The sequence below is a fragment of the Eumetopias jubatus genome, unplaced genomic scaffold (assembly GCF_037043125.1).
Source record: "Eumetopias jubatus isolate StellerSeaLion01/CBP00866 unplaced genomic scaffold, mEumJub1_p1.0 scaffold_12, whole genome shotgun sequence".
In the NCBI taxonomy this organism is placed as follows: Eukaryota; Metazoa; Chordata; class Mammalia; order Carnivora; family Otariidae; genus Eumetopias; species Eumetopias jubatus.
The window spans coordinates 95,052,258-95,079,020 of NW_028274818.1; the positions used below are offsets into that span (position 1 = coordinate 95,052,258).

At 46.4% G+C, this 26,763-nt stretch overlaps 1 protein-coding gene across 1 annotated transcript; it reads left to right on the top strand.

Moving 5' to 3' along the window:
- Positions 1-26,560, top strand: LOC114214524 (integrin alpha-D). The gene is given in 30 exon segments (XM_028110248.1): positions 1-94; positions 1,915-2,020; positions 4,312-4,415; positions 4,550-4,620; positions 4,747-4,861; positions 7,576-7,706; positions 8,373-8,518; positions 10,946-11,099; positions 11,196-11,346; positions 11,549-11,622; positions 12,924-13,053; positions 13,162-13,304; positions 13,494-13,634; positions 13,728-13,937; positions 14,455-14,585; positions 14,704-14,861; positions 15,791-15,945; positions 16,206-16,337; positions 17,163-17,236; positions 17,458-17,599; positions 21,480-21,593; positions 21,707-21,786; positions 21,929-22,012; positions 24,245-24,323; positions 24,480-24,587; positions 24,692-24,769; positions 24,959-25,072; positions 25,216-25,317; positions 25,575-25,685; positions 26,168-26,560. Coding segments are annotated over 30 exon segments (3,486 nt in total). The 5' UTR covers positions 1-63; the 3' UTR covers positions 26,285-26,560.
- The last annotated feature ends 203 nt before the right edge of the window (positions 26,561-26,763 follow it).

Genomic DNA, 26,763 nt, shown 5'->3' on the forward strand with positions numbered 1-26,763 from the left:
ACTGAGTGCCCTTCAGTGCTCTACTGCTCAGCTCTTCACTTCTCCTTCAATGCGTGCTCAGTGATGGCTTTTGGAATTATGCTCCTCCTGGGTGGTGAGTGGAGGCCCTCAGGGCTGGGAGAAGCTTGGAGGGGGTGCATCTCCATCTGGTAGGGCAGATTGGGGATGGTGGCTAGCTCATATAGCTCTCTGGAGAAGCTGAGATCAGGGGAGGGCCCTTGTGTTTAGAGTCTTGTGTGGAAGGAGAAATGGCCTGGAATCAGGGGAGGGTCATAACCTGAGCAAAGATGAGAGAAGATGGACTTGTAGGTTATGCTTGGGTGGGGGATGAGCTCCCTCTCCATGATTCTTCCTGTGGGGGTCCTGGTGTGTGTGTGGTACAGGGGACAGGAGTCTGCCCCAGGGCCCCAGGGGGAAAGCCATCGGAATCACTAGGGAGGGGAAGTGTTGGATATCACTTCCTTGGTCCCGCATGTCCCTCAAGTCTTGATTTCAGGTATGCTGCCCCACTGCTGCCAAGAGAATAGTCCAGAAATTGAAAACTGTATCAGGACCACATTCGTGTGTCATTTGAAATCACTTATATATGTGTCAGTTAAAAATCGGATTCCACACAGAAGCCTAGACTGTCAGCTTCTCCTGAGAAATGGGAAGGTCCAGAGCTCTGAACACTAGAGCTTGGTAATGGCTACTTCCTTTAAAAGGGCCACAAACTCTAAGTGCCCGTAATTCCCTGGTACTCACACTTACCCACTTCAGTCACTGATGTCACCTGCCTGGCCTCTGAGGCATTTGAGTCTGAGACACTCCTACTTGTCAGGTCATAGAGCCTGTTCTCAGACTCAGAAACAGAATCATTCTTTGAAAGCAAGATGTAGTATGTGACACTCCCTTGCCTGTGGCCATTGTAGGGTTGTAGCACCTTCAACATCTGGCCTTTTCCTTAGAACCCTAGGGTTCAGGTGTCTGGACCCTGCCTGTCACCTCCTGGCCTGATGCTTTACCTCCTTAGAATTTCCTTACTTGGGGGTTGGAGTTGACTCCTCAATCCAGAGACTGGGAATTCTAGTAGAAATGGGGAGGAAAGATGCTGTTTGGGAGTGAGGGTGTTGGAAAAAGCCCTTGAAATGTAGGGGGTCTTTCCCTGAGGTTTTTGAGCTTAGTCACCAGAGAGGAGAATGTCAAGGGTCAGGAGAGTGGGTTGGAACCCTGGCTGTACCACTGACTTGCTATGCAGTTCTGGCCCAGTCAACAAATAGTAATTAGTCATCTGCTAAGGGCCAGGCAGTGTACCAGGCACCACGCAAGACAGTTGCAGTCCTTGCCATCTTAGAGTCTAGCACCAATGGAGGGGGACATGGGAAACACAAAATTACAAATAATCATAAAATTCTCAGTCTGTTCCCTAATCTGAACCTTAGGGTCTTTGTATAATGAGAAGATGGAGCAGGACAGTCTTTAGGAAGGGTGAGCATATGCCCTGACCTGCCTGGGCCAGTCCCAGTGACCTTGGTGTAATTATTAATGGTGCCCCTTTCACTCACAGAAGGGCTCAGTTTAGAAAATAAATTGTGTGGTCACTTTATCTTTAGTGGACACGCCTGATCTAACAGACCAGGAGGTGACAGGCCTAATTTCAGATTGTGGATATCCTTTGAAATGACCTTGAGGGGACATTTTTCTGGTTCTGGATTGTCGCTCTTTGTATTGTGGTTTGATTATTTCTGATGGAGGGAGAGAGACAGGAATCACACAGATGGCAAATCAGGAAACAAAGAAAAAGAGAATACCCTTCTTTGGGGCACATGAGCTGGATTGGGGTGGGCATCAAGATCCCAAGAAGTCAGGGGTCCAGAGGTGATACGCTTTTCTGACTGTTTCTCCTACGCCCGCCTCTCTCTCCATATTCCTCAGTCCTGGCTTCTTATCATGGATTCAACTTGGATGTGGAGGAGCCCACGATCTTTCAAGAAGATGGAGCTAGCTTTGGACAGAGCGTGGCCCAGTTTGGCAGCTCTAGGTAGGCCATGCCTCCCCCATATCCCTTCAACCTGCGGGTAAATGGCTGAATATGGCATGCTCAGGAGGTGTCCTGAGGGAAGGGCAACATGGGCAAGAAGCCTGTCCATCACTCCTCCAAGGCCCCTGGCACCCCTACTACTAACTACTCACAATCCCAGGAAGGACCACAAACTCTGGACAAGACAGTGCTTCGGGAGGGAGGTCTTAAATCTGTTCCTCTGTGACCAGTACATGTGACCAGTATAGTCACCCTTGCACTTGGAGTAATGTTTTGCAGTCTTCCTCTTGAAATTATTAATAATTTAATCTTAGCATGTGTGTTTTGTAAGTAAAATTGATGGGACAGTGGAGATGTGCTGGGGGCTTGGAGCCTTGGCTCACATGCAGCCCAGCCTTCTGGGGAATGTTTCTCAGCTGCTTCCCTCAGCCCCTGGCATGAGCTGAGCAAGGTCAGGTTTGGCTGGGGCACACAGTTCGCCCAGTCTTATGAGGGTTTGCACCGGTCTGGTGAGTGTCCCTGTGCCTGAGGGAATGCAGCACTAAAGAGCAAACAGGGAAATACCAGGACAGGTAGAGAGGAAGACTGCCAAAGGAAAAAAAAAAAAAAAAAAAGGAAAACACCTTTTTTTCCGTGAACAAGAATCCCCACATTTTTATTTCACTCTGGGACTGGCAAATTATGTACCTCGCCTTGCCTCCAGAAGCTCACATTCTCAGGTCCCAGGGACAGGGACCCAAAATGTTGAAGTTGCCATGTGATGCAAGCATAACCAAAGTCTGGGAGGCATAGGAAGTGAGAGATCAACCCCGGAGGGAATTCCAGGAAGCCTTCACAGAGGGGGTGGCATTGGCAATGAGCCTGAGAATACAGGAAGATTCAGCTGGCCAAGAAGTAACATCTTGAGGTCACTGAGTTCTATATACACATCCATCTCCCCTCCTCACCCAGCTGGCAGGGACATGGAAGCAAGTGCCAGGTGCCAGGGTTTTGTTTTTTCTTTCTGTGTTTGTTTTGAAATACAGAGCTTGTAAACTGAAGTGCACAAACTTGAAAGGTCCGACTCAATGAATTTTTCATATGTGTATAGCCAGGTAACTGCTGCCTAGATCAAGGTGTAGAACATCTTCAGCCCCCCTCCCCTGGGTTCCCTTGGGCTCTTCCCAATGATGCAAAACCCAACAAATCCAAAGGTAGTCACTGCTTCACTTTTATCACCCCTAGTTTGTGCTCAGGCCGTATTTAGAAGATACATATATGTATAGCTATTGACTAACCATTGTTCACCAGTATTTCCAATAAAGTAAATAATATATACTGGATGACATTCTGATTGCTACAAAGTTATTGTTGTTCCTGGTTTCTGCTGAGTCATAACCTAAATACCCAAAAGACTAAGCCTATGCGTAAGGGATGGATGGGGTAAAGAAAAGCATGTAGATCAATGGTTTAAGATATTTTCACCCTTTTAGGTCAGCAGGTACCAGACTTCTATGTCTCTACCACCTCTTTAGGTTTCCATCAGCAATTCTCAGACACACAGGGATTTCAGCTTTCCATAAAGGGATAGCTTTCTAGAAAGAATCTTTAAATTCTAATTTAACAAGTCTTGCTTGGCTAATTAATTAAAAGACACAAACATTTAGTTTGTGTGGAGTGGAGAAGTTGTTGGTGGAGTGGAGAAGTTGTTGGTAGATATTATTTTTTATTCAAAATTTAAAAATTCTCTCCTTTCAAGGAGTTTTGCAAAAATTGTTGCACTTATGTGACTATAGATTTTCGTATGGATTCTGATACTGCTGCTTTAAATTGTCCAACTTAAATTATGTATATTTAAATTGTCCAATTAATTACAGAATCATCTATTTGTCTTGATAATTTGTGGCTTTAGCAGATTTTTCCATTTAACTCGAGGTGATCTATTTCTTGGGTGGCTTGGAATGATGGCACCCCAAAAACAAAATGACTTGCCCATGGTTGGGAAATGCTGTTTTGCTTTGAAAAGTTTTATTTTTGGTGAATGCTAAAACAACAACAACACTCAAACCATTTTGTATATAAATACACATTTATTTATGTATACATACACACAAACAAAGAAAAAATCCAGCATGCTCCTTCGGCACATGTGGGTTAAACTCAGGCCCTGTTATTTGAAGCCTCATGAATGGCAAATGCCAAGAGCTTCCCTCTCAAAGTCTCACTTCCCTGCTACACAGTGATACTTCCCCACCCGAAGTGCCCTCTGCCCTTACCCCTCCTGCAATTATATGTCATGCTTGTGCCTTCAGAGTTGTGGTGGGAGCCCCTCTGGAGGTGGTGGCGGTCAACCGAACAGGACAGATGTACGACTGTGTGGCTGCCACTGGCTTATGTCAACCCATACCACTGCACAGTGAGTGACTGCACCCAGGAATTGTGGCCCTCAATCCTCGTCTGCTGCAGTGCCCCTTCCTTGGCCTCTAGCCTGACTCTCCCCGCAAATGGGAGTGTGGCCATGAATGTAATCATGTGTATCTGCCCTCTCAGCACCCCCAGAGGCCGTGAACATGTCCCTGGGCCTGTCCCTGGCGGCCTCCACCAATCACTCCTGGCTGCTGGTAAGTTTCTCTGGGTCATAGGAGGGTGACAAGGGGAGGAGCAGGGGCCAGGGGAGGCTGGGGCTGGAGGAGAAGAGTATGGAGAATTTGGGGTGACCCCTTGCTCACACAGGCCTCTGCCCTTAGGCCTGTGGCCCCACCATGCACCGAGCCTGTGGGGAGAATATGTATGCAGAAGGCTTCTGCCTCCTGTTGGGCTCCCACCTGCAGACCATTTGGACCATGCCTGCTGCCCTGCCAGGTAGGTCCCTATAGAGACAGCAATTCTATGTGAGTACATGCTGGCACTGAAGAGTGGGCAGAGCATGAGACCGTCGTCTTGGCTTCCTGTGCCCATGGCCCTTTCCCAGAGGCCTCAGCAAGCCCAAGAAGGTCTGGGAGCATGGTCTGGCCTGGCAGGGAGGGCAGCTCACAGCAGGAACTCTAAGCTGGTCAAGAGGAGAAAGTTCTGATGGAGCAGAAGGGAGCCTCAGAGCGCTGGCTGCAGGAGGCATGAGGGTCTCACAGTTGTCGACAGGTGCAGGGAGGCTCTTTGGACTTTCAGAGGAAAGGCCTTGGGTGGTGAAAATGTGGTGAGGATGATAGTTCCAAGGATCCAAGAGGGAGGCTGTTCTGGATCATTCACTGCTGAACTTCTAAGGGGAGAAAATGGTAGGGCCATGGAAAATGTGATGCACAATTTTGCCAGCACGGATGCCTTCTACAGAGAATGGTGCCAGAGACACTGAGCAGCATCTCTCAGAGGGCCAGTCTGAATAAGTTTGTCTTCTGTGTCCTTGGGGCAATTGGCTTCATTCCCTGTGCTTAATTTCCTCATTGGTAAACTGGGTCTTAATAATCAAGGTGGTTACGAGGATTGAAAGATTTAATATATAAAAAGTGTTTAGACCTCTGCCTGACACATAATATGTGAGTACCATTATGACTGATCTTCTAGCTAGGACCATGTGTTTGGACTAGGAGAAGGTGATCATGGGCTCCAAGTCAGAGGGGCCACTCAAGGTGCTGACTGAGAGCACTGCTTTGGACTAGAGATGCCATGATGCCAGGCATGGTGGGCTTTTAGGCAAAGGTGAAGTTGCAGCAGAAACACCTCCTACCCTAATTGTGAGAACAGTCTACAGGGGGGACAGAGAGAGTGGAGGGTGGGAGTCCAGGAGTCTTGGGGGTACCATGACCTGCCTAGGATATCTGTGCAGCCAGGGTAGGGGATGTGGCATTTAAGTACTAGGAGGTTAAGTCTCTTCTCCTAGATGTCCCCGTGACTCATCAGGTGGGATGCCTGATGAAAATGGAACACAGACACGTAAGCCTGGTGTAAGCAAAGCAAATTTGAATAGAGGTAGAAGTGACTGGGTGCCAGTCAATGCCTGATGCCTGGTGTGCATCTTTATTGCACCCTCACAAGTTTTGGGGTGGTAGGTAGGATGATCCCATCTTACAAGCAAGAAAACTGAGGCTCAGAGAGCTGAGTTCCTGCTGTCAGGAAGTGACAGAGCCGAGACCTGGAGCCAACCTTGCCTGACTGATTTGGTCTTTTTTTTTTTTTCAGAAGGTGCCAGCTATAGCCTGGTGCCTGCTATTGGAAGCCCAGTGGAGACAGTAAAAGGAATAAGAAACAGAAGTGATATTGTGAGGGAACTTGCCACCATTGTGGCCTGAGAGAGGATATGAGGGGTGGTTTTTTGGTGCAGCTAACAAAGTAAGCACAGGTGCAAGATGTGGGGATGGGGACCTTCAGCTACCCAGCTGTGGGGGATATCGGGTGAGGAGGGGAGCAGTGAGGTCTTCTTAGCCTGCCACGTGGGGGGGCTGAACTTCCTGGTCAAGAAAGCAGGGAGGGAAGTGGCCTTCCATTTCTTCTCAGCAGGGGTGAAGCACCAGCTCGTTGCATAGGTGGGATGAGGGAGGTGTGGGGAGCGAGGAGAAAGTATTTTTGCTTCAGTGGCAGGAGGCCAGCTGCTGTGTTCAGCATCATGCCTCATTACTGTCTGTGGAGGCTGTCCTCCCACCACCATGGGAGCAACACAGGATGTGAGGCACTGGTGGAGGAACCAACTGTGTCCATCACACAGGCCACAAGCACTTATGTGAGTTTGGTGTCAGTGTGAAGTGTCTTATTTGTTTATGGGTGAAAGGTGTGACTTTCCATTATGGCGGACTCCATGAGGGCAGGGGTGGTATCTTTTTTTCAAGCTATGGTCTTAGACCAGGTTTCCTGAGAAATAGACTCTGAGGCTCATTTGGGAGTACTCTTGGGAGCAATAGTTCCGAGAGCATGAAGGAAGCAGGACTGAGCAGAGGAAGAAGGTGGACTGTGATGGATCAGAACAGACCCTCAGCTAAACCAGAGGAGCTGGGAACATGGCTGATGCAGGTCGCCCCCAGGAGCAGGCGTTGTAATCTTGGGCAAGGCATCTCCTGAGTTATCAACTGGGAGTCATCGACAGCTACCCCCTGTAGCTGATAATAAGGACCTCTCTCCTGAGAGAGGGTGTGGGTCTTCTTGGTGGCAACCTTAGCATCTGCTGCTGGTGTATTCTTGTGCCTGGAAAAATGCCTGGCACATGGTGATGATGTGCTAACACATCAGCTAACCTGGTGCTGATCACAACACGTGCACTCCTTAATCCCTATCACCTATTTAACCCATCCTCCCACCCACCTCCCCTCTGGTAACCATCAGTTTGTTCTCTTTGGTTAAGAGTATGTTCTCTTCTTTGTCTCTCTCATTCTGTCTCTCTGTCTCTCTTTCTTTTTTGCTCATTTGTTTTGTTTCTTAAAGTTTGGGCAATGGATTTGGGCTTCCTCCCAGGAAGGTGTAGAAACTGGGTGGGAATTGATTCCTAGGCCAAGAATGGCCCCTTAACTCTGTTAAGCAGGAAAGATTTCTGGGCCCTGGGAGACAGCTGGGACCCACACAGGCATCTCTGATTCCTTCTTCCTTCTCTACAGAGTGTCCAAGTCAAGAGATGGACATTGTCTTCCTGATTGATGGTTCTGGCAGCATTGTCCAAAGTGACTTTAAGCAGATGAAAGACTTTGTCAGAGCTGTGATGGGACAATTTGAAGGCACCAACACCCTGGTGAAGACTGGGTCCCCGAGGCCTGGGGAGTGGGGTGGGGGTGGCAGTTGCCTTGGGGAAGACCAACCTAGGAGGAAGCCTGGTGTTGCTGGGGGTTGGCTCAGTGGACCTGTGCCTGACACTAGTGTCCTTGTGCATGGCTGATTTGAGCCCTGACCTGAGGAAATTCCCCCATGGCATTTAATATGTCCCCACATGGCCTAGGAAATAGTTTTGTACTGTTTAGAAGCACTGAAAGGATTGCAAAAATAGTTTTGCTGTGAAATTAGACTGAAGGTACCTTGGCCAAATAATTAATGATTTCATTACATAGTTTTCCATGTAACTCATGATTTATCTTATTATTTTATTTTCCAGTATAGTGTATATGTATATGGAAATTCTTGAGAAGTGAGGAAATATAGTCTACAAGTTGATTTCACATAATGAAATTTTTTAAAAATCCAAGTTTAAGAAATGTTGAGGTAAGAAAGGTTACCCCTTGCAAACTCTGAAAGAAGCATCATTTGTTTCTGATTTTCTAGTTTTCTTTTTGGGCCATGTTTCCCCTGGGTTTTAGCCTCAAAAACACATGGAAAGTGGTTTGTAAATCCAAAGTTATTCCAAAATGAAAAGTTATTGAAGAAAAACTCCTGAGCCCCAGGGCCATCCTCTTCTCCTTTGCAGTTCTCCCTGATACAGTACTCCAACCACCTGAAGATCCACTTCACCTTCACCCAATTCCAGAGCAGCTCGAGCCCTCAGAGCCTGGTGGATCCCATCGTCCAACTGGATGGTCTGACGTTTACAGCCACGGGCATCCTGAAAGTGGTGTAAGTTTCCCCTTCTGCCTCATGTGGATAAGCTGCCGCACTACTTCCTCACGCTGGTCTGCACAGCCCTTTTGCAGGGCTGTGGGAAATCTGGGGAAAGGGGCTCAAAAGGGAAATGAGAGGGCTGTAGGTGGAGACTTCCCTGGAATGTTCTCTTGTTGTAGAACAGCACTCCTCTGCAGTGTTTCCTCTTTGCCTGGCTTTAGATTGGCTGGACCCTGATGCCAACTGGGGAAACCAGAGACATGGGCTTTGGTTCAGACATACCCAAGTTCTCATTCTGGCTCCCTGCTCGTGACCTGGGTCACCCTGGGATTTACTGACTCTTTCTAAGTCTCCGCAAACTGTCAAATGAGGATAAACTTACAACTTGGTTTAAGAATTAAAGGTGATAACATGCATGCAATGCTTCTGCATCAGAAGTGCTAGATAAGTGGTTGGTGTTTTATCCAGAGAATGGTGCACCCACGTTTTACTTCCCTGGCAGAGACTTGGGAATTGTTGCCAAGTGTTTTCTTTGTGTCTCTCTCCTCACTCATTTCCCTCTCTTCCCACATTCCTTATCCATATGAACTCTGTATTAACTGGGTGCTTACCATGTATGTGCCTGACCAGCTAGGACGACCATAAAGAAATGCCTTAGGTGTTGGGGCCAGAACAGAAGGTGTGGTTCTTATGGGAAAAAAGTAGGCTGAATGTCTGGGATTTTCAACTTCCTGTGCACCCCTGGGTGCCACTCTGGGGGTGGTGCTGGAGAAATGCTGAACAAAGGATGCTCCTGCCAAATGTACCCTCTTTACTGCTGGGTGGCTTTTCTGCCTTGAACACTGGCTGCATGGGACTGGACAACCAAGAGGAATGCCTCTGTCTCTTGAATTGAAAGTCACACCGGAGTGCCATCCCTTCTAGCCCTTGGAACCCCTCCCAGTGGTGGGTGACAGTGTGGTTCTCCTCAGCACCCATTCTGCTCCCCTCACCCGGAACAGCAGCTTCCCCTCTCCCCAGAACCAAAGCTATCTCAGGCCTTCTCTGCCACTGTTTTTATTTTTTTCTTTTTAGAAGTTTCATTACCAAACAGATAAAAATTTGCAATAACATTAAGGAAATTTTTGGAAAAAGTATTACAGTCCCACTACCAACCACCTCACAGTATTTTAGCAAAAAGAAAGGATACAAAGAAATGAATAAACAAATCCCACCCACAAAGCACAGGGCCATTTCCATCCTTGTTTTTATTCAGACATATTTCATATAGTCATAATGTGGGCAGAAACAAGTTTCATCCCGCCTTTTTTTTTCATCTATTACACGAACCTGTGCCATGTTTCTCTACAGCTTTTACTGTTTTCCTTTGAAATGGCTCTGTGCTTTCTTACAAAGCAGGTGGATCATGATTTGCTAAACCCCTTCCCTGATCTTGGACATTTAGCTTGTTTCCAGTATTTTATGTTGAGTGTGTGTGTGTGTGTGTGTGTGTGTGTGTGTGTGTGTGTGTGTGTTTATTCTGCATTTATAGAACTATATGAGCATATAGCTACATTTTTAATCATTTGTAATAGCTACCACAGAATTAATGCTTACCTATGGCCATTCACTGTTTTAAAAGCTTTCCCTCATTTGATCCTCAAAATAACCTCATATGATTTATCTCATTTATCTATTGTTGCCTAACAAACCACTCCCAAATTTAGTGGCTTAAGCAACAACTCTTTTATTAATATTTTTCATGATTTAGGACTCATCTGCTTTCAGAAGCTAGAACATGAGAGATTCATTCACATGGTCCTGCCTGGGCAGGACTCGCTGGAAAGCTGGGCTCAGCTGGGATGGAGGAGCCTTTCTCTCCATAGCTATAGAAGCTATAAGAAGCTATAGAAGCCTTGAGCTATCGACTTCCCTCATGGTGGCTCAGGGCTTCCCAAAATGAAAGAGCTAACAAGGCTTCTTAGGCCCATAATTGGCATGGTGTCACTTCCATTTCACGCTACTGCTGAAACTGGGCACAGGTCAGATTCAATATGGGAAGGGAACCAGGTGTGGCACACTGGGGGTCATCTTTGATGAAGAGCTATGGCACAATTATTATTCTCACCTTCACAGAGAGAAGCAGAGGCTCAAAGAGGTAAAGCAACTGTCCAAGTCTCTCAGACTGTAAAGTTCCTACTCTGAACCATACTGCCTCCTGGAAATGAGGTTCCATGGTAGATGGAATTATAGAAAAGGGAATATGAGTACCTTTATCATTGATCTTACTAATCATTGCATGACTTTCAAAAAAGCCTGAGGCGATTTTTTTAAACACGCCTGACACAGTCTGATGGTACCAGGACTCCCCGGTCTCTCCATACGAGCTTCTAGTGCTACAGATTATTTCTTTCCAGAATCAATTTCATCTACAGAGAGTCATCTCCCTTTCTTCCTTGACAGGAAAGAACTATTTCATAGTAAGAATGGGGCCCATAAAAGTGCCAAGAAGATCCTCATTGTCATCACAGATGGGCAGAAATACAGGGACCCCCTGGAGTACAGTGACGTCATCCCTCAGGCAGAGAGAGCTGGCATCATTCGCTATGCCATTGGGGTATGTCCTTTTCCTCATGTCACCCTCACACTCAGGCTCAACCTCACCCAGGCAGAAAGGCTGGCGGGCTCCTCCTCAGCTCTCTCTCTGCCACAGGTGGGAAAAGCTTTCCAGGAACCCACTGCCAGGCAGGAGCTGAACACCATTGGCTCAGTGCCCTCTCAGGACCACGTGTTCAGGGTGGACAACTTTGCAGCACTCAGCAGCATCCTGGAGCAGCTGCAAGAGAAGATCTTTGCAGTTGAGGGTAAATGCAGGGCAAGCTTGGGTCTTGGAATAGAAAGGTTCGAGACCCAGTTGTCCCCTTGAAGTTCTGGGGAGCCATCCCCATTCACAGCTCACCCAAAATTGTGCCCCAGAACCTGAGCTTTGGATTCATTCTTCTCCTTCTGCTCTGAGACCTTGTGGTCTCATGGCCCCCAGAGCCTAAATGACCTATTTCCCCACAGGAACCCAGTCGAGGACAAGTAGCTCCTTCCAACATGAGATGTCGCAAGAAGGCTTCAGTTCAGTACTCACACCGGTGGGTGGAACACGTACTTGATAAACAGGTCTCAGGCACCAATCCTGGGCCAACCGTGCTGGGAGTTGGAACCCAGAAGTAAATAGGAAAGCAGATTCTGTCTTCTATGTCACTGTCTGTGTGGAGAGAGACATATAGGCAGTGCATGTAGGTAGTAGGAGCATAGCAGAGAACAGGATAGCCATGACTCCTGCTCTCATAGGGCACATATCCAGTGGGAGGAGACAACAAACAACAAAAAAATATCTTCAGATTGTGCTAGGCATTAGGATAGAGCAGGACAGGTGCTCAGAGGAGGCCTGAAGAGTGACAACTGAGGCTGAATGATGACAAAAGGCCAGCCCTGGAAAAATCTGGGAGAGATTGCTCCAGGTAGAGGAAAAAGCAAGTGCAAATGTCTTGAGGCATGAACACGGTTACTGCACTAGAGAGATAGAAGGGCCAGCATAGCTGGAGCAGAGTGAGAGAGGGGGGTGGAAAGATGGGAAAGACCAGATCATGCAGATGAAAGAAATAACAATGTAGTATGCCTTGTGTGCAAGTAGATGTGTGCTGAAAGTACCCAGAAGGATTTGCTTCAGAATAATTTTGGGGGTAAGGAGGGGGGACATAGAAATGAAACAAGGTTGGTCATGAATTGATCATTGAAGCTGGCTCATGGGTACTTGGGGGTTCATTAAGCATTTCTTTCTACTTTTGTATATGTTCTAAATTATCCATAATCAAAAGTTTAAAAAGGCAATAAACAAAGTATGCAGAGTAGGAAATGCCTGTCACTCCCTGAGGGAGCCAAGGAAGACCTCACAGAGGAGGTGAGTTTGAAGTTGACTCTTCCTGAGAGAGGAGTTGAGTCTTAGAAAGAGAGAAGAGAGAGGTGTCCAGGTCAAAAGCTTCATGTGTTTAAACATAGGGTAACTCTACAGGTTTGACTGGAGAGGACCCTAGATTCCATCCTCAGGGGCTTGGTGGCAGGGAGCCATGTTGGACTGCCAGCAGGGTGATGGCTCTATGTTTGTTGGTTCTGAGGAAACCTACTCTGGGGTACTGGAGGATGGAGCAGAAAGGAGCCAGCTAGGAGGCAGAGAGGGCAGTGGATGAGAACCGTTGGGACTTACTGGAACAGTGGCACTGGGGATGGCGGAGAGACATTAGGAGTGAGGGACACTGAAGTTGCTGAAGAGGACTGGGGAGGGAGAAAGAGAATGCCAAATAATGAGCAGAGTCAGTGGCAGGCATTGCTTTAGAATAGACTGTCTTCTTTTGGCTCAGGCCTGCTCAGCCCTGGAATCCTTTCCTCCCAGGATGGACCAGTTCTGGGAGCAGTGGGGAGCTTCAGCTGGTCTGGAGGTGCCTTCCTGTACCCCCAAAATATGAGCCCCACGTTCATCAACATGTCTCAAGAGAATGTGGACATGAGGGACTCTTACCTGGGTGAGAAAAGGCTGCGGTTGGGGGCACAGGTGGGAGATGAGCTGCCTGGGAAGGGCAGGAGCTCAGGGTTGGGGAGGAAGCCTTTGTGCTGAGGCCTACCCTCCTCAGGTTACTCCACTGAGTTGGCTCTTTGGAAGGGGGTCCAGAGCCTGATCCTGGGGGCCCCCCACCATCAACATACTGGGAAGGTTGTCATCTTCACCCAGGCGTCTGGGCAATGGAGGCCGAAGGCTGAAGTCGCAGGGACTCAGGTTGGGTGTTGAGGAAGCCAGAGTGGAACATGAGAGTGGCAGGGTCTCCGGGGCCAGAGGGGGAGGAGATGAAGGGGTTTGGGAGCCTATGGGGGGAAGGTCCTGGTGGCTGGGGAGAAGTGGGTCCTGTCCCAGAAGGGGGTGCCTCTGGCAGGGGCCCGCAGGATGACTTCAGGCTCTGCCCTGCAGATTGGCTCCTACTTTGGGGCCTCCCTCTGCACTGTGGATGTGGATGGAGATGGCAGCTCTGACCTTGTCCTCATAGGGGCTCCCCATTACTACAAGCCGACTCAGGGGGGCCAGGTGTCTGTGTGCCCCTTGCCCCAGGGGGTGAGTGTCTGATGAGAGCTGGGCTGGGTGAGGCCTGGGTATGGGGTGGAGGGGTTGCCTGGGTTGGGACCTGACACTGGTTTTGTTCCACAGAGGGCTAAGTGGCAGTGTGAGGTCATTCTCTGTGGGGAGCAGGGCCATCCCTGGGGCCGCTTTGGGGCAGCCCTGACAGTGCTGGGGGATGTGAATGGGGACAAGCTGACAGACGTGGCCATCGGCGCCCCAGGAGAGCAGGAGAGCCGGGGTGCTGTCTACCTATTTCATGGAACCTCAGGACAGGGCGTCAACCCCTCCCACAGATAGGTGAGACCCCTGTCTGCAACCTCTCCCAGTTCCACCTCCTTTTCTATGTCCCAGATTTGCCTGATGCCTTGTCTTGTCACTGACCTTAACAGTAACCACGCTTCTTTTAGGGGTTTAGTGCCCTGAATGTCACCAGGCCCAGCTAAGTGCAAAATATCTCTCTTTTCTCCTTTGGCTCCAAACAGACTTCAGTGTGTGCGCAGCTTAGTGGTTAAGAGATTGCAGGGCCTGGGTCAAATGCCTGTCCAGCCATGTCAGCTGTGTGGCCTTAGGCAAGTGACTGATTTAGCCTCTGGGAGCCTTAGTTTCCTTCTATGAAACACTGAATGAAGGAGCTCTACGTCTGGGGTCCCTGGGGTCTCACTATGCTTGCTTTCCATTCCTACCCTTTCATCTCTCCTTTTCAATTTTTCCATTCAGATCTGTTTTCGTTGCAGTTTCCTTTCCAAATCTTTCTTCTCAAACCTTTCAGATGCCCTCCCCTTGACTTCCACTTTTCCTTTTCCTCTCTGGTCAGCGGATCGCAGGCTCCCAGCTCTCTCCCACACTCCAATATTTTGGGCAGTCACTGAGTGGGGGTCAGGACCTCACCCAGGATGGACTGGTGGACCTGGCTGTGGGGGCCCGGGGACAGGTGTTGCTGCTCAGGTGACAACTCCTCACATCCCACACTTGCCCACTGTGTGTCCATTCAACAAGCTTCCCCCTCCCTTGTCCTCCTCCCCGGGGCCAGAGACAGGTCCTCAGCCCCCGTGTGCACCCTCAGGAGTCGGCCAGTGCTGAACGTGGGGGTGGCCATGAGATTCATGCCCTTGGAGGTGGCAAAGGCTGTGTACCAGTGCTGGGGAGACGTGCCATCCACCCTGGAAGCTGGGAATGCCACAGTCTGTCTCTCTATCCACAAAAGCTCACTGGACCAACTAGGTGAGTTCTTCCCAGTGGACCCAGCGCCTTACCCACCTTGAGGCCCCCGACCCTACCCTCAGGAGGAAATGAGCCCAGGGATCCAGATACCACTTCCTCATCCACTCACCTGCCAGTGTTGGAAACCCCGGGTCCCTTCTCTTCCCCTCTCCCCACACCCAGGCCAGTAAGCTCTAAGTTCAGGATACAATCTGAAGTCTTCCCACTTCTCTCCACCCGCTCTAGCCACTGCCTACCTTGAAGCCACCACTTCTCTTTCCTACGTATACTTTGAGCTGTTTCCATGTCTGTTCTTGCAGCCTCCCACCCTTTCTCCATAGAGAAACTAGAGGGATTGGTCCTAAAACACAAATCTGGTCACCTCACTTGCCTGCTTGACCACCCCTCAACCTCTCCTTTCTTCCATTTATAAAGACCAAAATCCTTCTCTACAATGCCCTTGCTGACTTTGCTCCTCCCCGCCCTTCCAGCCTCACCTCATCGCATTCTCCCTTTCTGTAAATGTGCCACCCTCCCTCTCCCTTCTGGTCTTGGCCATTGTTCTCATGGTCTGGGACTTTCTCCTCCCCATTCTTCACCAACCTTTGCTCATCCTCCAGGTTGGGGCCCAGACAAGGCCCACCCAGGAAGGCATTTCTGAGCCCAGGTCTGAATTAGCAAGCCCTCCTTGGTACTACTGAGGATCCCACCATTGGGTTGATCGTGCTGGGGGATTATGGCCTGCATGCTCGTCTCTTTTCCTAGACGGAGAGCTACGTGATGGCAGAGACTATATTTCTCTATCTTCTTCTCCACATCTATCCTAGCACCTGATACAGCTCATGGCCCATAGGAAGTGCTCAGCAAATGTTTGTTGCATAAATAAACAAAAACAGAACATTTCAGGTTCTCTTGGACTTTGCATCTTCTGTTCCTCCCTTCTGCTTCAGGTGATGTCCAAAGCTCTGTCAGGTATGATCTGGCATTAGACCCAGGCCGTCTGATTTCTCGTGCCATTTTTGATGAGACCAAGAACTGGACTTTGACTCGAAGGAAAACCCTGGGGATGGGAGATTACTGTGAAACCATTAAGCTGCTTTTACCAGTAAGTACTTTGGGTTCTGGGAAAGGGAGGGGGAGAAGGGGCCCAAGGTGAGCCTCTGGCACCTCTGCTCCCTGTTGAGTGAGGGCAAGAGGGTGGGGATATTGGGGCTGGAGAGAGGAAAGTTGAGGCCAGGGAACCTGACTCCACAGATAGGACAGAATGCTGTCCTGACAGCGGGAATGGATGCAGTTGAGCAGGAGGGCCAGTGGTGGAAAGTAACGAGAAGGGTAGAGGGTTCTTGAAAGCCCATTCTCCCTCAGGACTGTGTGGAGGACGTGGTGAATCCCATCATCCTACGCCTCAACTTCTCCTTGGTGGGGGAGCCCATCCCCTCATCTCAGAACCTTCACCCTGTGCTGGCTGTGGGCTCGCAGGACCTCTTCACTGCTTCTGTGAGTCTTCCAATGAAATCCCAGGGATGTACTGATTTTCACTGTGTCTCTGTGTCTTAAGAACCTATTGTGGTTCTCAACTTTCCATCAACCACGTTAAGTCCATAATGCCTCCACCCAGTTACCAAGGCCCTGCCTAGCTTGGACCTTACACACATCCCAGCTGGTCACCACTTTACGTCAACATAAACTCTCTGATTCTCATTCTCCAAATCCCTCCCAACTTTTGTCATTCCTTCCTCTGTTTCTTTGTCCATGTTGTAGTTCCTACTCGGAAAACATTTCCTTCTCTCCACCTCAAAGATCCTTTCTAGTTCTCTAGGCCCCAGTCTCATCTTCCCCCCTTTTGAAAATCACATTCAGCCTCTCTCTCTTCTTCCCTGGCTTCCTATTACATCATGGTGATACCAAATATTACATGGCTGGAATCATAGCAATCGCCATGTACTTTTGTGGCTCTCTGGGAATTGTGGGTTCTGTGAGTACAAGAGCCATGTCTAATTCACCTGTAGTTTCTGCTTTTTCTAACTCCCCACCCAACCCAGAACCTGTCCCTTATTGACACTTGATAATGTTTGTCGAATAATTGTTCCAGTGTGAGTTGGGTTTAACTCCTCAACTAAATTTATGCTCCTCAAAGCCAAAGATCTTATCATTCTGCCCCTCCCTTACTGCCCCACTTCTTGACAGTGTCTAGCACAGTGTTGGTGTGGGGTGGGTGCTCAGTAATATTCAATAATGAGCGCTCAGGATGAGTGCTCCTAGTGAGGGGAATGGACAAAGATTAAGACATGGATGGGAAGAGAATCTACTGTTTTTCTGCAGCTCCCTTTTGAGAAGAACTGTGGTCAAGATCACCTCTGTGAAGGGGACCTGAGTATCTCAGCTTCTCAGGGTGAGCTCTATCTCCTTTCATTTCTAGACACTTAAGCTTTTGGGTCTCCCATCCCCATGAGATGAGAAATGCTTATGTTTCCCTTTGGCTCTCCTAACAAAGAAATTAAATTTTGAATAGAACGTTATCAGTTCATGAGTTCCCACAGTCTTGTCCCTACCGTTGATCCAATTCCAACCTATTTCCAGCAGAGTCTCTTTTTCAGTTTTGTCCTTCCTCCTCCAGCCTGCAGACCCTGGTGGTAGGGAGCTCCCTGGAGCTTAATGTGACAGTGACTCTGTGGAATGAGGGTGAGGATTCCTATGGTACTGTCGTCCACTTCTACTACCCAGCAGGGCTGTCCTACCGACGAGTGCTGGGAACCCAGGTAAATAGCTCCCTTGTTCTCTAATGGCCTCTTCCCTGCCCTGGGTTATAGTAGGTTCTTTTTAATGCTTCTATGATGGCATGTAAACACACATACACACAATTCTGAAGGGGAGAGAGAGAGAGAGAGAGGTGCATAAAGCAGATGTATAGTTTAATGAATAATATTAAACAAATAACATATAGCATCCAGGTCAAGAACTAATACACTGCTAGCACCCCCAGAAGTTCTCCCTCCATGTTCATTTCCTCATCAAAACCTCACTCTCTCCCCAACATAACCAGTATTCTGACTTTGTGATAATCAATTCCTTGTATATTTTATGGTTTTATCACCCATGAGCACATCCTTAGAAAAAACTGTTGAGTTTTGTCAATATTTGAAATTTATAGAAACATGTTATATGTTCTTTTATATATTTATTCATTTCTTCAGCATATGTTTGTGAAATTCATCCGTGTTGTTGCTTCTGGGTGTAGAACATTTTTATTGTATATAAAATCCCTTTGTATGACCATGCCACAATTTATTTACCCATTCCACATTAAAAAAATGTTTTTCTTTAATTTCCAAGTAGTTAACATATAGTGTAATATTGGTTTCAGAAGGTAATTCATCCCTTACTTATAACACCCAGTGCTCATCATCACCCATTTAGCCCATCCTCTGTCCACCTCCCCTCCAGGAACCCTCAGTGTGTTCTCTATAGTTGAGTCTCTTATGGTTTGCCTCCCTCTCTTTTTCCCTTCCCCTATGTTCATCTGTTTTGTTTCTTAATTCCACAGGTGAGTGAAATCATATGGCATTTATCATTGACTGACTTATTTCACTTAGCATAACACCTTCTAGTTCCATCCATGCCATTGCAAATGACAAGATTTCATTATTTTCGATGGTGGAGTAATATTCCATTGTATATGTATACCACATCTTCCTTATATATTCATTACTCAGTGGACATTGGGGCTCTTTCCATAGTTAGGCTTTTGAATTTAATGCTGCTATAAACATTGGGGTGCATGTGCCTCTTTTAATCACTATTTTTGTGTTCTTTGGGTAAATGCCTACTAGTGCAATTGCTGAGTCATAGGGTAGTTCTATTTCTTAACTTTTCAAGGAAGCTCCATACTGTTCTCCAGAGTGGCTGCACCAGTTTGCATTCCCACCAACAGTGTAAGAGGGTCTCCTTCTCTGCATCATCGCCAACACCTGTTGTTTCTTTTGTTGTTAATGTTAGCCATTCTGACAGGTATGTGGTGATATCTCAGTGTAGTTTTGATTTGTATTTCCCTGATGATGAGGATGTTTTCATGTGTCTGTTAGCCATCTTTATGTCTTCTTTGGAAAAATGTCTGTTCGTGACTTCTGCCCATTTCTTAACGGGATTATTTATTTTTTGGTTTTAAGTTTGATAAGTTCTTTATAGATTTCGGTTACTAACTCTTTATATGTCATTTTCAAATATCCTCTCCCATACCATTGGTTACCTTTTTGTCTTGTTGATTGTTTTCTTCATTGTGCAGAAACTTTTCATCTTGATGTAAAAGTTCACTTTGGTTTTGTTTCCCTTGCCCGCAGAGATGTGTCTTGTAAGAAGTTGCTACAGCCGAGGTCAAATAGGTTCCTGCCTGTATTCTTGTCTAGGATTTTGATGGTTTCCTGTCTCATATTTAGGTCTTTATTCCATTTTGAATTTATTTCTTCGTATGTTGTATGAAAGAGGTCCAGTTTCAGTCTTCTGCATGTGGCTGTCCAATTTTCCCAACACCGTTTGTTAAAGAGACTGTCTTTTTTCCATTGGATATTCTTTCCTGTATTATCAAAGATTAGTTGACCATATAGTTGTGCGTCCATTTCTGGGCTTTCTTTTCTGTTTCATTGATCTATGTGTCTATTTTAGTGCCAGGATCATACTGTCTTGATGACTACAGCTTTGTAATATACCTTGAAGTCTGGATTGTGATGCCTCCAGCTTTTCTCTTCTTCTTCTAGACTGCTTTGGCTATTTGGGGTCTTTTCTGGTTCCATTCAAATTTTAGGCTTGTTTGTTCTAGCTCTGTGAAGAATGCTGGTGGTATTTTGATAGGGATTGCATTAAATGTGTAGATTGCTTTGGGTAGTATGGACATTCTAACAATGTCTTTATTCCAATCTATGAGCATGAAATATTTTTCCTTTTCTTTGTGTCCTCTTCAACTTTTCTCATTAGCGTTCAATTTTTGCAGAGTATGGATCCCTTACCTCTTTCGTTAACTTTATTTGTAGGTATCTTTTGGTTTTTCGTGCAATTTTAAATGGGATCGATTTCTTGATTTCTCACTCTGCTGCTTCATTATTGGTGTATAGAAATGCAACAGAGGTGGGGCAGGGGATGGGGTAACTAGGTGATGGACATTAAAGAGGGCATGTGATATGATGAGCACTTGGTGATATACTCGACTAATGAATATTGAACTTTATATCAAAAACTAATGACGTACTATACCTTGGCTAATTGAATCTTAATAAATAAAAACAAAACAAAGCAATAAAAAAATGCAACAGATTTATGTACATTGATTTTATATCCTGTGAGTTGGCTGAATTTGTATATCTGTTCCAGTAACTTTTTGTGGAGTCTTTTGGATTTTTACATAGCATGTCATGTCCTCTGTGATTAGTGAAAGCTTGACTTCTTGCAAACTGGATGCCTTTTATTTATTTTTGTTGTTTGATTATTGAGGCTAGGACTCCAGTACCACGTGAAACAACAGTGGTGTGAGTGGCCATCTACCACACTACAGCTCGTGATCATTTGAGTTGTTCCCTGATTTTGGCCATGACTATTCTTGAGCATGTATATTGGTGCACCTATGCATAATATTTGCAAGGTAGTTGCCACATATGGCATTGCTGGATCTTAGGCTTCTGTATCTTCAGGTATAATAATTTGCACTTCCTTCAGCAGATTATTAGAGTTCCTGTGACTTTCCTTCCACTGCAACACTTGGCATTGTCACACTTTTAAATTTTTGTCCATCTGGTGATATTTCCTTATAGTTTTAATTTGAATTTCCTTACAGGTTTAATTTGCATTTCTTTAATAAAGCTGAGCAACCTTTCATCTATTTCCTGGTCATTTTAATCTCTTCTCTTAGGAAGTGCCTGTGCAAATATTTTTCTTATTCTTCTATTGAGTTGTCCATACATTTATTTTCTTTTAATTTTTTATTTGAATTCAATTTAGTTAACATATATTGTAGTATTAGTTTCAGGGGTAGAATTTAGAGATTCATCAGTTGCATGTAACACCTATATTACATCAAGTTCCCTCCTTAATGCACATCACCTAATTACCCCATCCCCCCACCCACATACTTTTCTTAATTGTAAGAGTTCTTTAATATTCTGGTTACCAGACTTTTCCAGTTATATGTGTTCAGATATATTTTGCAGTCCTATTGCATGTCTTTTCAGGCTCTTTAGAGTGTCTTTTAATAAACCAAATGTGTTAATTTGATTGTGGTTGATTTTTACAAAAACTTCCTTTATCTTTAGTGTTTTTATGTGCTGATCTTGTTTAAGAAATACTTCCCTACTCCAAGGTTATGAGGATATTCCCCTTTATTACCTTTTAAGAGCTTAATAATTTTGCTTTTCCACCTGAAATCTTTAAGCCAGTTGGAATCTATTGTAATTATGGAGTGAGGTAGGGATTCAATGTTTTTTGTTTTTCTGTTTGTTTGATTTTTTTTTTTTTTTGTATGGGCCAGTTTTCCTAGGATTATTTATTGAAAAGTCTGTCCTTTCTCCCACTGCTCCACAATGCCACCAATGTTATATATCAAGCCCATATGTGCACAGGGGTAACATTTTTGAATTAGTTTTCCTCTCCTGGAAGCCACCCCATCAGCGCCCACTGCACTTGGCATGCGAGGGAGTGCCCACTGGGAACGAGGGCCTGAAGAGCAGCAGCTGTAACATCAACCATCCCATCTTCCAAGAGAGCACTAAGGTGAGTGCCTCCCCCCAGATCCTCATCACTCTTTGCCCTTGTCCTGACGCATTTCTTTCCCTTCTTCCTCCATGACCTCCCTTATTCCCATTCCTTGTTTCTTCTTCTCTCAGGGCACCTTCATAGTCACATTTGATGTCTCCTACAAGGCCACCCTGAGCAACAAGTTGCTTCTGAGGGCCAATGTAAGCAGGTGAGGTGAGGTGTATCCCTCACTCTTTCATCTCATGCCCCAGCCAGAGACTTTTCTCCTGGATTCCTTCCCAATGAGGCTCCCCTCCCTCCCTCCCTCTCTCTCTCTCTCTCTCTCACTCTCTCTTTCTGTCTCTCTCCAGTGAGAATAATAAACCTACAACCAGCAAGACCACCTTTCATCTGGAGCTCCCAGTGAAATATGCTGTCCACATGGTGATCAGCAGGTCTGAACCTTTGACTCTCCTATAATCCTAGTACCTCCGCTTGAAGCCCAGACTGCTCTTTAAAGGATAGGTATCTGAACTAGCCCTCTAATTCCTCACATGGGAATACTTGTGCCCAGTCATATATTTATGCCATAATAACATACACAATATACTTCTTGCTTCTTCTCCGATGAATTGACCTACTGGTGGGACACACACACTTTGCCACCACTCTGCACTCCTCCCTCTCTCTCCAAGGTGCAGGCTTCCTTAAACATGAAGCCCATTGTATTCTTCATGCAAATATGAGTGTGCTGAAGTGAAACTAACTAGATTAAGATTGAGGCTTTTATGAGCACTCTGAAGTGGGAGATATGGTTTGTCACCACACAGAGGAAAGAAAAGGTCAAGGTTTCACAACACAAAGAGGAGGCCAGAGATGTGACAAACTGCTGGGAAAGTCTCTAAGAGTCCAAGGCTGTGGCAGGCCACAGGAAAGTCAAGTGCAGGGCTGTTGCTCTCAGTTCTGAAGGTGCGTGGTGGAGCATGGGCAGGCCAGGCTGGAAGCAGGGCAAGGAGACCCACATAACCTGGCTAAACTCCAGAGGTGAAGAGAGGTGGTCAGAAGCTTATAATATTGCCATGGGACAGAGTTTGCTACTGTTGTTGCTGCCGATGACACATGAATTTTTAGGGGAACTAGGGAGGGAGGATCAATGTCATTGCCCTTCCAAACTCCATGTAAGAATTTCCCCGACTGTCCATGGGAAAATAGTGGAACTTATATTAAGAGCTTACAGTTATATATACTTATGATATGTCCAACATTTAAAAAGTACTTTACATGTATTTACATTCATTTAACCCTTCTAAAAACTCTGTGATATAGTTATTGTTAAACCCCCTTTTTTACCAACAAAGAAATCAAGAGGTTGTTCCTGTCAGTCAGCTGCTAAGTGGCAGAACCAGGACTCAAATTCAGATGGTCTGGCTCCAGAGCTTGTGCTCATGCCCATACACTACTATGCCTTTCCGAGGATTGGGGAAACTGAGTGATTTACTCAAATTTGAAAAGAGAGTTAATACTGGAAGATTTCAAAGTGAGAAAACTGAAGCATAGAAAGGGTTGGAGTGAGGAACATAAAGGCTACCACAGTAAGGGAAAAAAATAAATTCTAACATTTATATCATGCTGCAGACTTCATCACAGCTCTGTCACAGGCACTATTATTAGCATCCTCATTTTATACAGGAAGAATCCACAGAGGTTAAGTAACTTACCTTCAGTTACTTGGGTAGAAAGTGGTAGACTGAAATGTGAACCCAGATGGTCTGGCTCCAAGCCTGTGTTGTTAATCATCACACTGACAGTCACATCTGTGGGAAACTGTGCGGGGCCCATGGAGTTTCTGTATGGCTGCCCTGGCTTCTGTATGCTAGGTGCTGGTGAAATGTGCAGCATCCCTGCTTGTTGGCTTGATTCCACTGAGACCTTAGATGTTAAGTCTGGGAAGGCAGGGATTATGGCTTGTTAACTGTTGAATCCCCAGAGCCAAGCACACAGCCAGGTATAGGGTAAATGTTTACTGAAGGAGGCAATACATAGATGGATGGATGGATGGATGGATGGATGGAAAGCCACCTGAAGCCTGGAACATTTATGTCCACTCCAGGGGCTTGTATTCATGCACCATCCTTCCTCACATTTACTTAACTGCCCCAGGATAGCCACATCTCTTTTCTTCACTCCATTATGGAGGGGCTTGCACTACATTTTTTCCCAGGCGATCCAGCTATGATTTCCTCGAGTCCCTTTAGGCTTATTTGTTCTGGCAATAGCTTCTGCAAGCATTGCTGGAGGCCAACAATATACCTAGTAGAGGAGAAAGACATGTGAACAGCTTTTTCCCATGGGAAAATGATTAAATGTTATGAGAGATAATGTTTAAGTTGGGACTTTTAAGTAAAAATTTCCAAAAGGGGAGTGGTAAGGATGTTCCAAGCAAAAGAAAGAACTTGAACAAAGCTATGGGGAAGTGAAAGAGCCAGGGTATCAAAGGACAAGCTATCAGTTCAGGGTGACTGGGGCAAATGGTATAGGAGAGGAGCTGAAGCTGAGGCTGCAGAAGCATGTGGATCCCACACGGGATCATCTGCGTGGGAGGCCCAATAGAGCCCTTAGCAGCAGACTGGGGCACAACTGAGGATGGCTCCAGGGCTCTTTCTCACCAACAAGTCCTCTCTCCCCAGGAAGGAAGAATCTACCAAGTACTTCAACTTTTCAACTTCTGATGAGAAGAGTAAGAAAGAAGCTGAGCATCGTTATCATGTGAGAAGCCGGGGAGCATTCATATCTTCCCTCCCATGGTGCTGCTAATGTTGGGAGCTGCTGGGAGAAAGAGGAGCTGAGGGCTAGATCCAGGAAAGAAGTAGGATTTGGGATGCTCCCAGGACCACAATAATGTTCTGTCTCAATTTTCTGCAGGTGAATAACCTGAGTCAGCGAGACGTGACCATCAGCATTAATTTCTGGGTTCCTATCCTGCTGAATGGTGTGGCTGTGTGGGATGTGGCTGTAGTGGCCCCTTCACAGGTACCTGCTTGCCTTTCTAACTCTCCAGAGTCTGATCCTACAGTGCCTCACACCCTCTTACCAGTGAAATGTGGATCATTCTGTGGCTGTTTCTCTCTCACTAGAGTCTCCCATGTGTGTCGGAGAGGGAACCTCCCCAGCATCCTGACTTCCTGGCCCAGATTCCAGGGAGTCTTGTACTGGTGAGAAAGACCCTGGATTCCCATTGCAGGACCAAGTGCCTAGAAATGCACTTGCTAGGTTGGAGATCTATATATATGACCTATAATCGCCATCTATTCCCCAACCCCAAACCTGGTGGACTTCATTTTCTCCTGTGGTTCTTGCCTAAGTTAAGACCCTCCTCAACTTCATTCCTCCCCTGTCTCTAGAACTGCTCCATTGCTGACTGCCTGAGGTTCCGCTGTGACCTCCCCTCCTTTGGCATCCAGGAGGATGTTGACTTCATCCTGAAGGGCAACCTCAACTTTGGCTGGGTCAGCCAGGTGTGTAGGCCCAACAGCAGAGTCCCTCCCCTGGATTTGGGTGGTACCAGATGTGTCTGTGCCCATCCTCAAGCCAGGAGATTTCTCAAACTCTGAGCCTCTTCTTAGGGCTATTTCCCCAGCTCTGTCCCTGTGTATTGCAGACATTGCAGAAGAAGGTATTGGTGGTGAGTGTGGCTGAAATCACATTCAACAGATCCGTGTATTCCCAGCTTCTAGGACAGGAGGCATTCTTGAGAGCTCAGGTAGGGGCTATGTGGTAGGAGTGGCCAGGCTGGTAAGAGGGCTCCTATTGCTAAATCTCTGGTGCTGTGTGGGAGGCTCAGAAGCCTGGAGGGAGGCAGGATGAAGGCCCCTCCGCAGGAGAGTTGTCCCTAAGTCCATAAGTATTTCTGTATCTCACCCCTTGAGCAAAGGAAGGAGGGGCGGCCCTTAAAGGTTGGGGAACCTGGGAAGAGTCTGGGACAACAAGGAATCTGATACTGTCTCATTCACAAATTAGACGGCGATGGTGCTTGAAGCGTATGAGGTCTATGATCCTGTTCCCCTCATCGTGGGCAGCTCTGTGGGAGGACTGCTGCTCTTGGCTCTCATCACAGCCATCCTGTACAAGGTGAGTGTCTTCATCCCACTCTCAACACTACCAGTATCTAACCCAAGCCCTTCCAGAGACAGGATGGTATAGTGGGAAGAACTCAGACAATGGAATCAGATAAGCCTGTGTGTACATTTTGGCTCTATTCTGCTCACTCTTTAAAGTCAGGCAAATTGCTCAACTTCTCAGAGCTTGTAGCCTCATTTTTTAAATGACAGTAATGCCTACATTACAGAGTAGCTGAAGTGAGACAGAAATGAAGCCAGGGTATGTGTGTAGGCCTGTTTATTAATTTATGCTTTTCTACTACAGCTTTTATGCATAACTGCTGTGCTTGCACACAGTAGATAATACATGATAGCTGTTATTCATATAAGTGTTCTGCCACACAAATACGAGTCAGCTTATTTCTCTTCTCATCTTCTCTCTCAACTTCTTCCTACTCCCAACTGTCTTCCCTGTCCTCTTACCCAGCTCTTCTGATTTACTTCCCTTCACAGCTTGGCTTCTTCCAACGTCAGTACAAAGAAATGCTGGATAACAAACCTGAAGACACTGCCACATTCAGTCAGAAGGATGTCAGCTGTGAGGCCCCAAATTTTCCTTTGTCCTACTAATTCACTTTTCTGTTTGTCTCTACCCCCATGGACTGGTCTTGCCTTTGCCTACAAATCTACTTCCATGGGAAAAATTTCTGAATAGATCTGGACTTGTCTGAGAAACTTATCAGGTGCTAAGCCAACTTCTCAAGGCAATGAAAGGTTTTTATATTTTAATATATTTGTCAGTTCTTCAGTAATGACTCACTTTTTACAGAAGCAAACATGAAGCCAGCATGAATTTTCATATATATATAAAGAATTGCCACATTAAATGAGGATGTTTATAACACATTCTTCTTGTATGAAAGAGCTCTAATTCAGGGATCTGAGTCTTGTTCTAGGAAGAGTTGGGGGAAACTGCTTGTGGGCCTAGAAAACATTCTCTCAGTTTTTCAGGTGACTGAGGCCTGAGATAATCTTTTCTTAATGGTGCCATGAGTAATATTAGGGGAGAAGCCAAAGGAAGAACTCTATGTGTGTGTTGCTCATGGGGC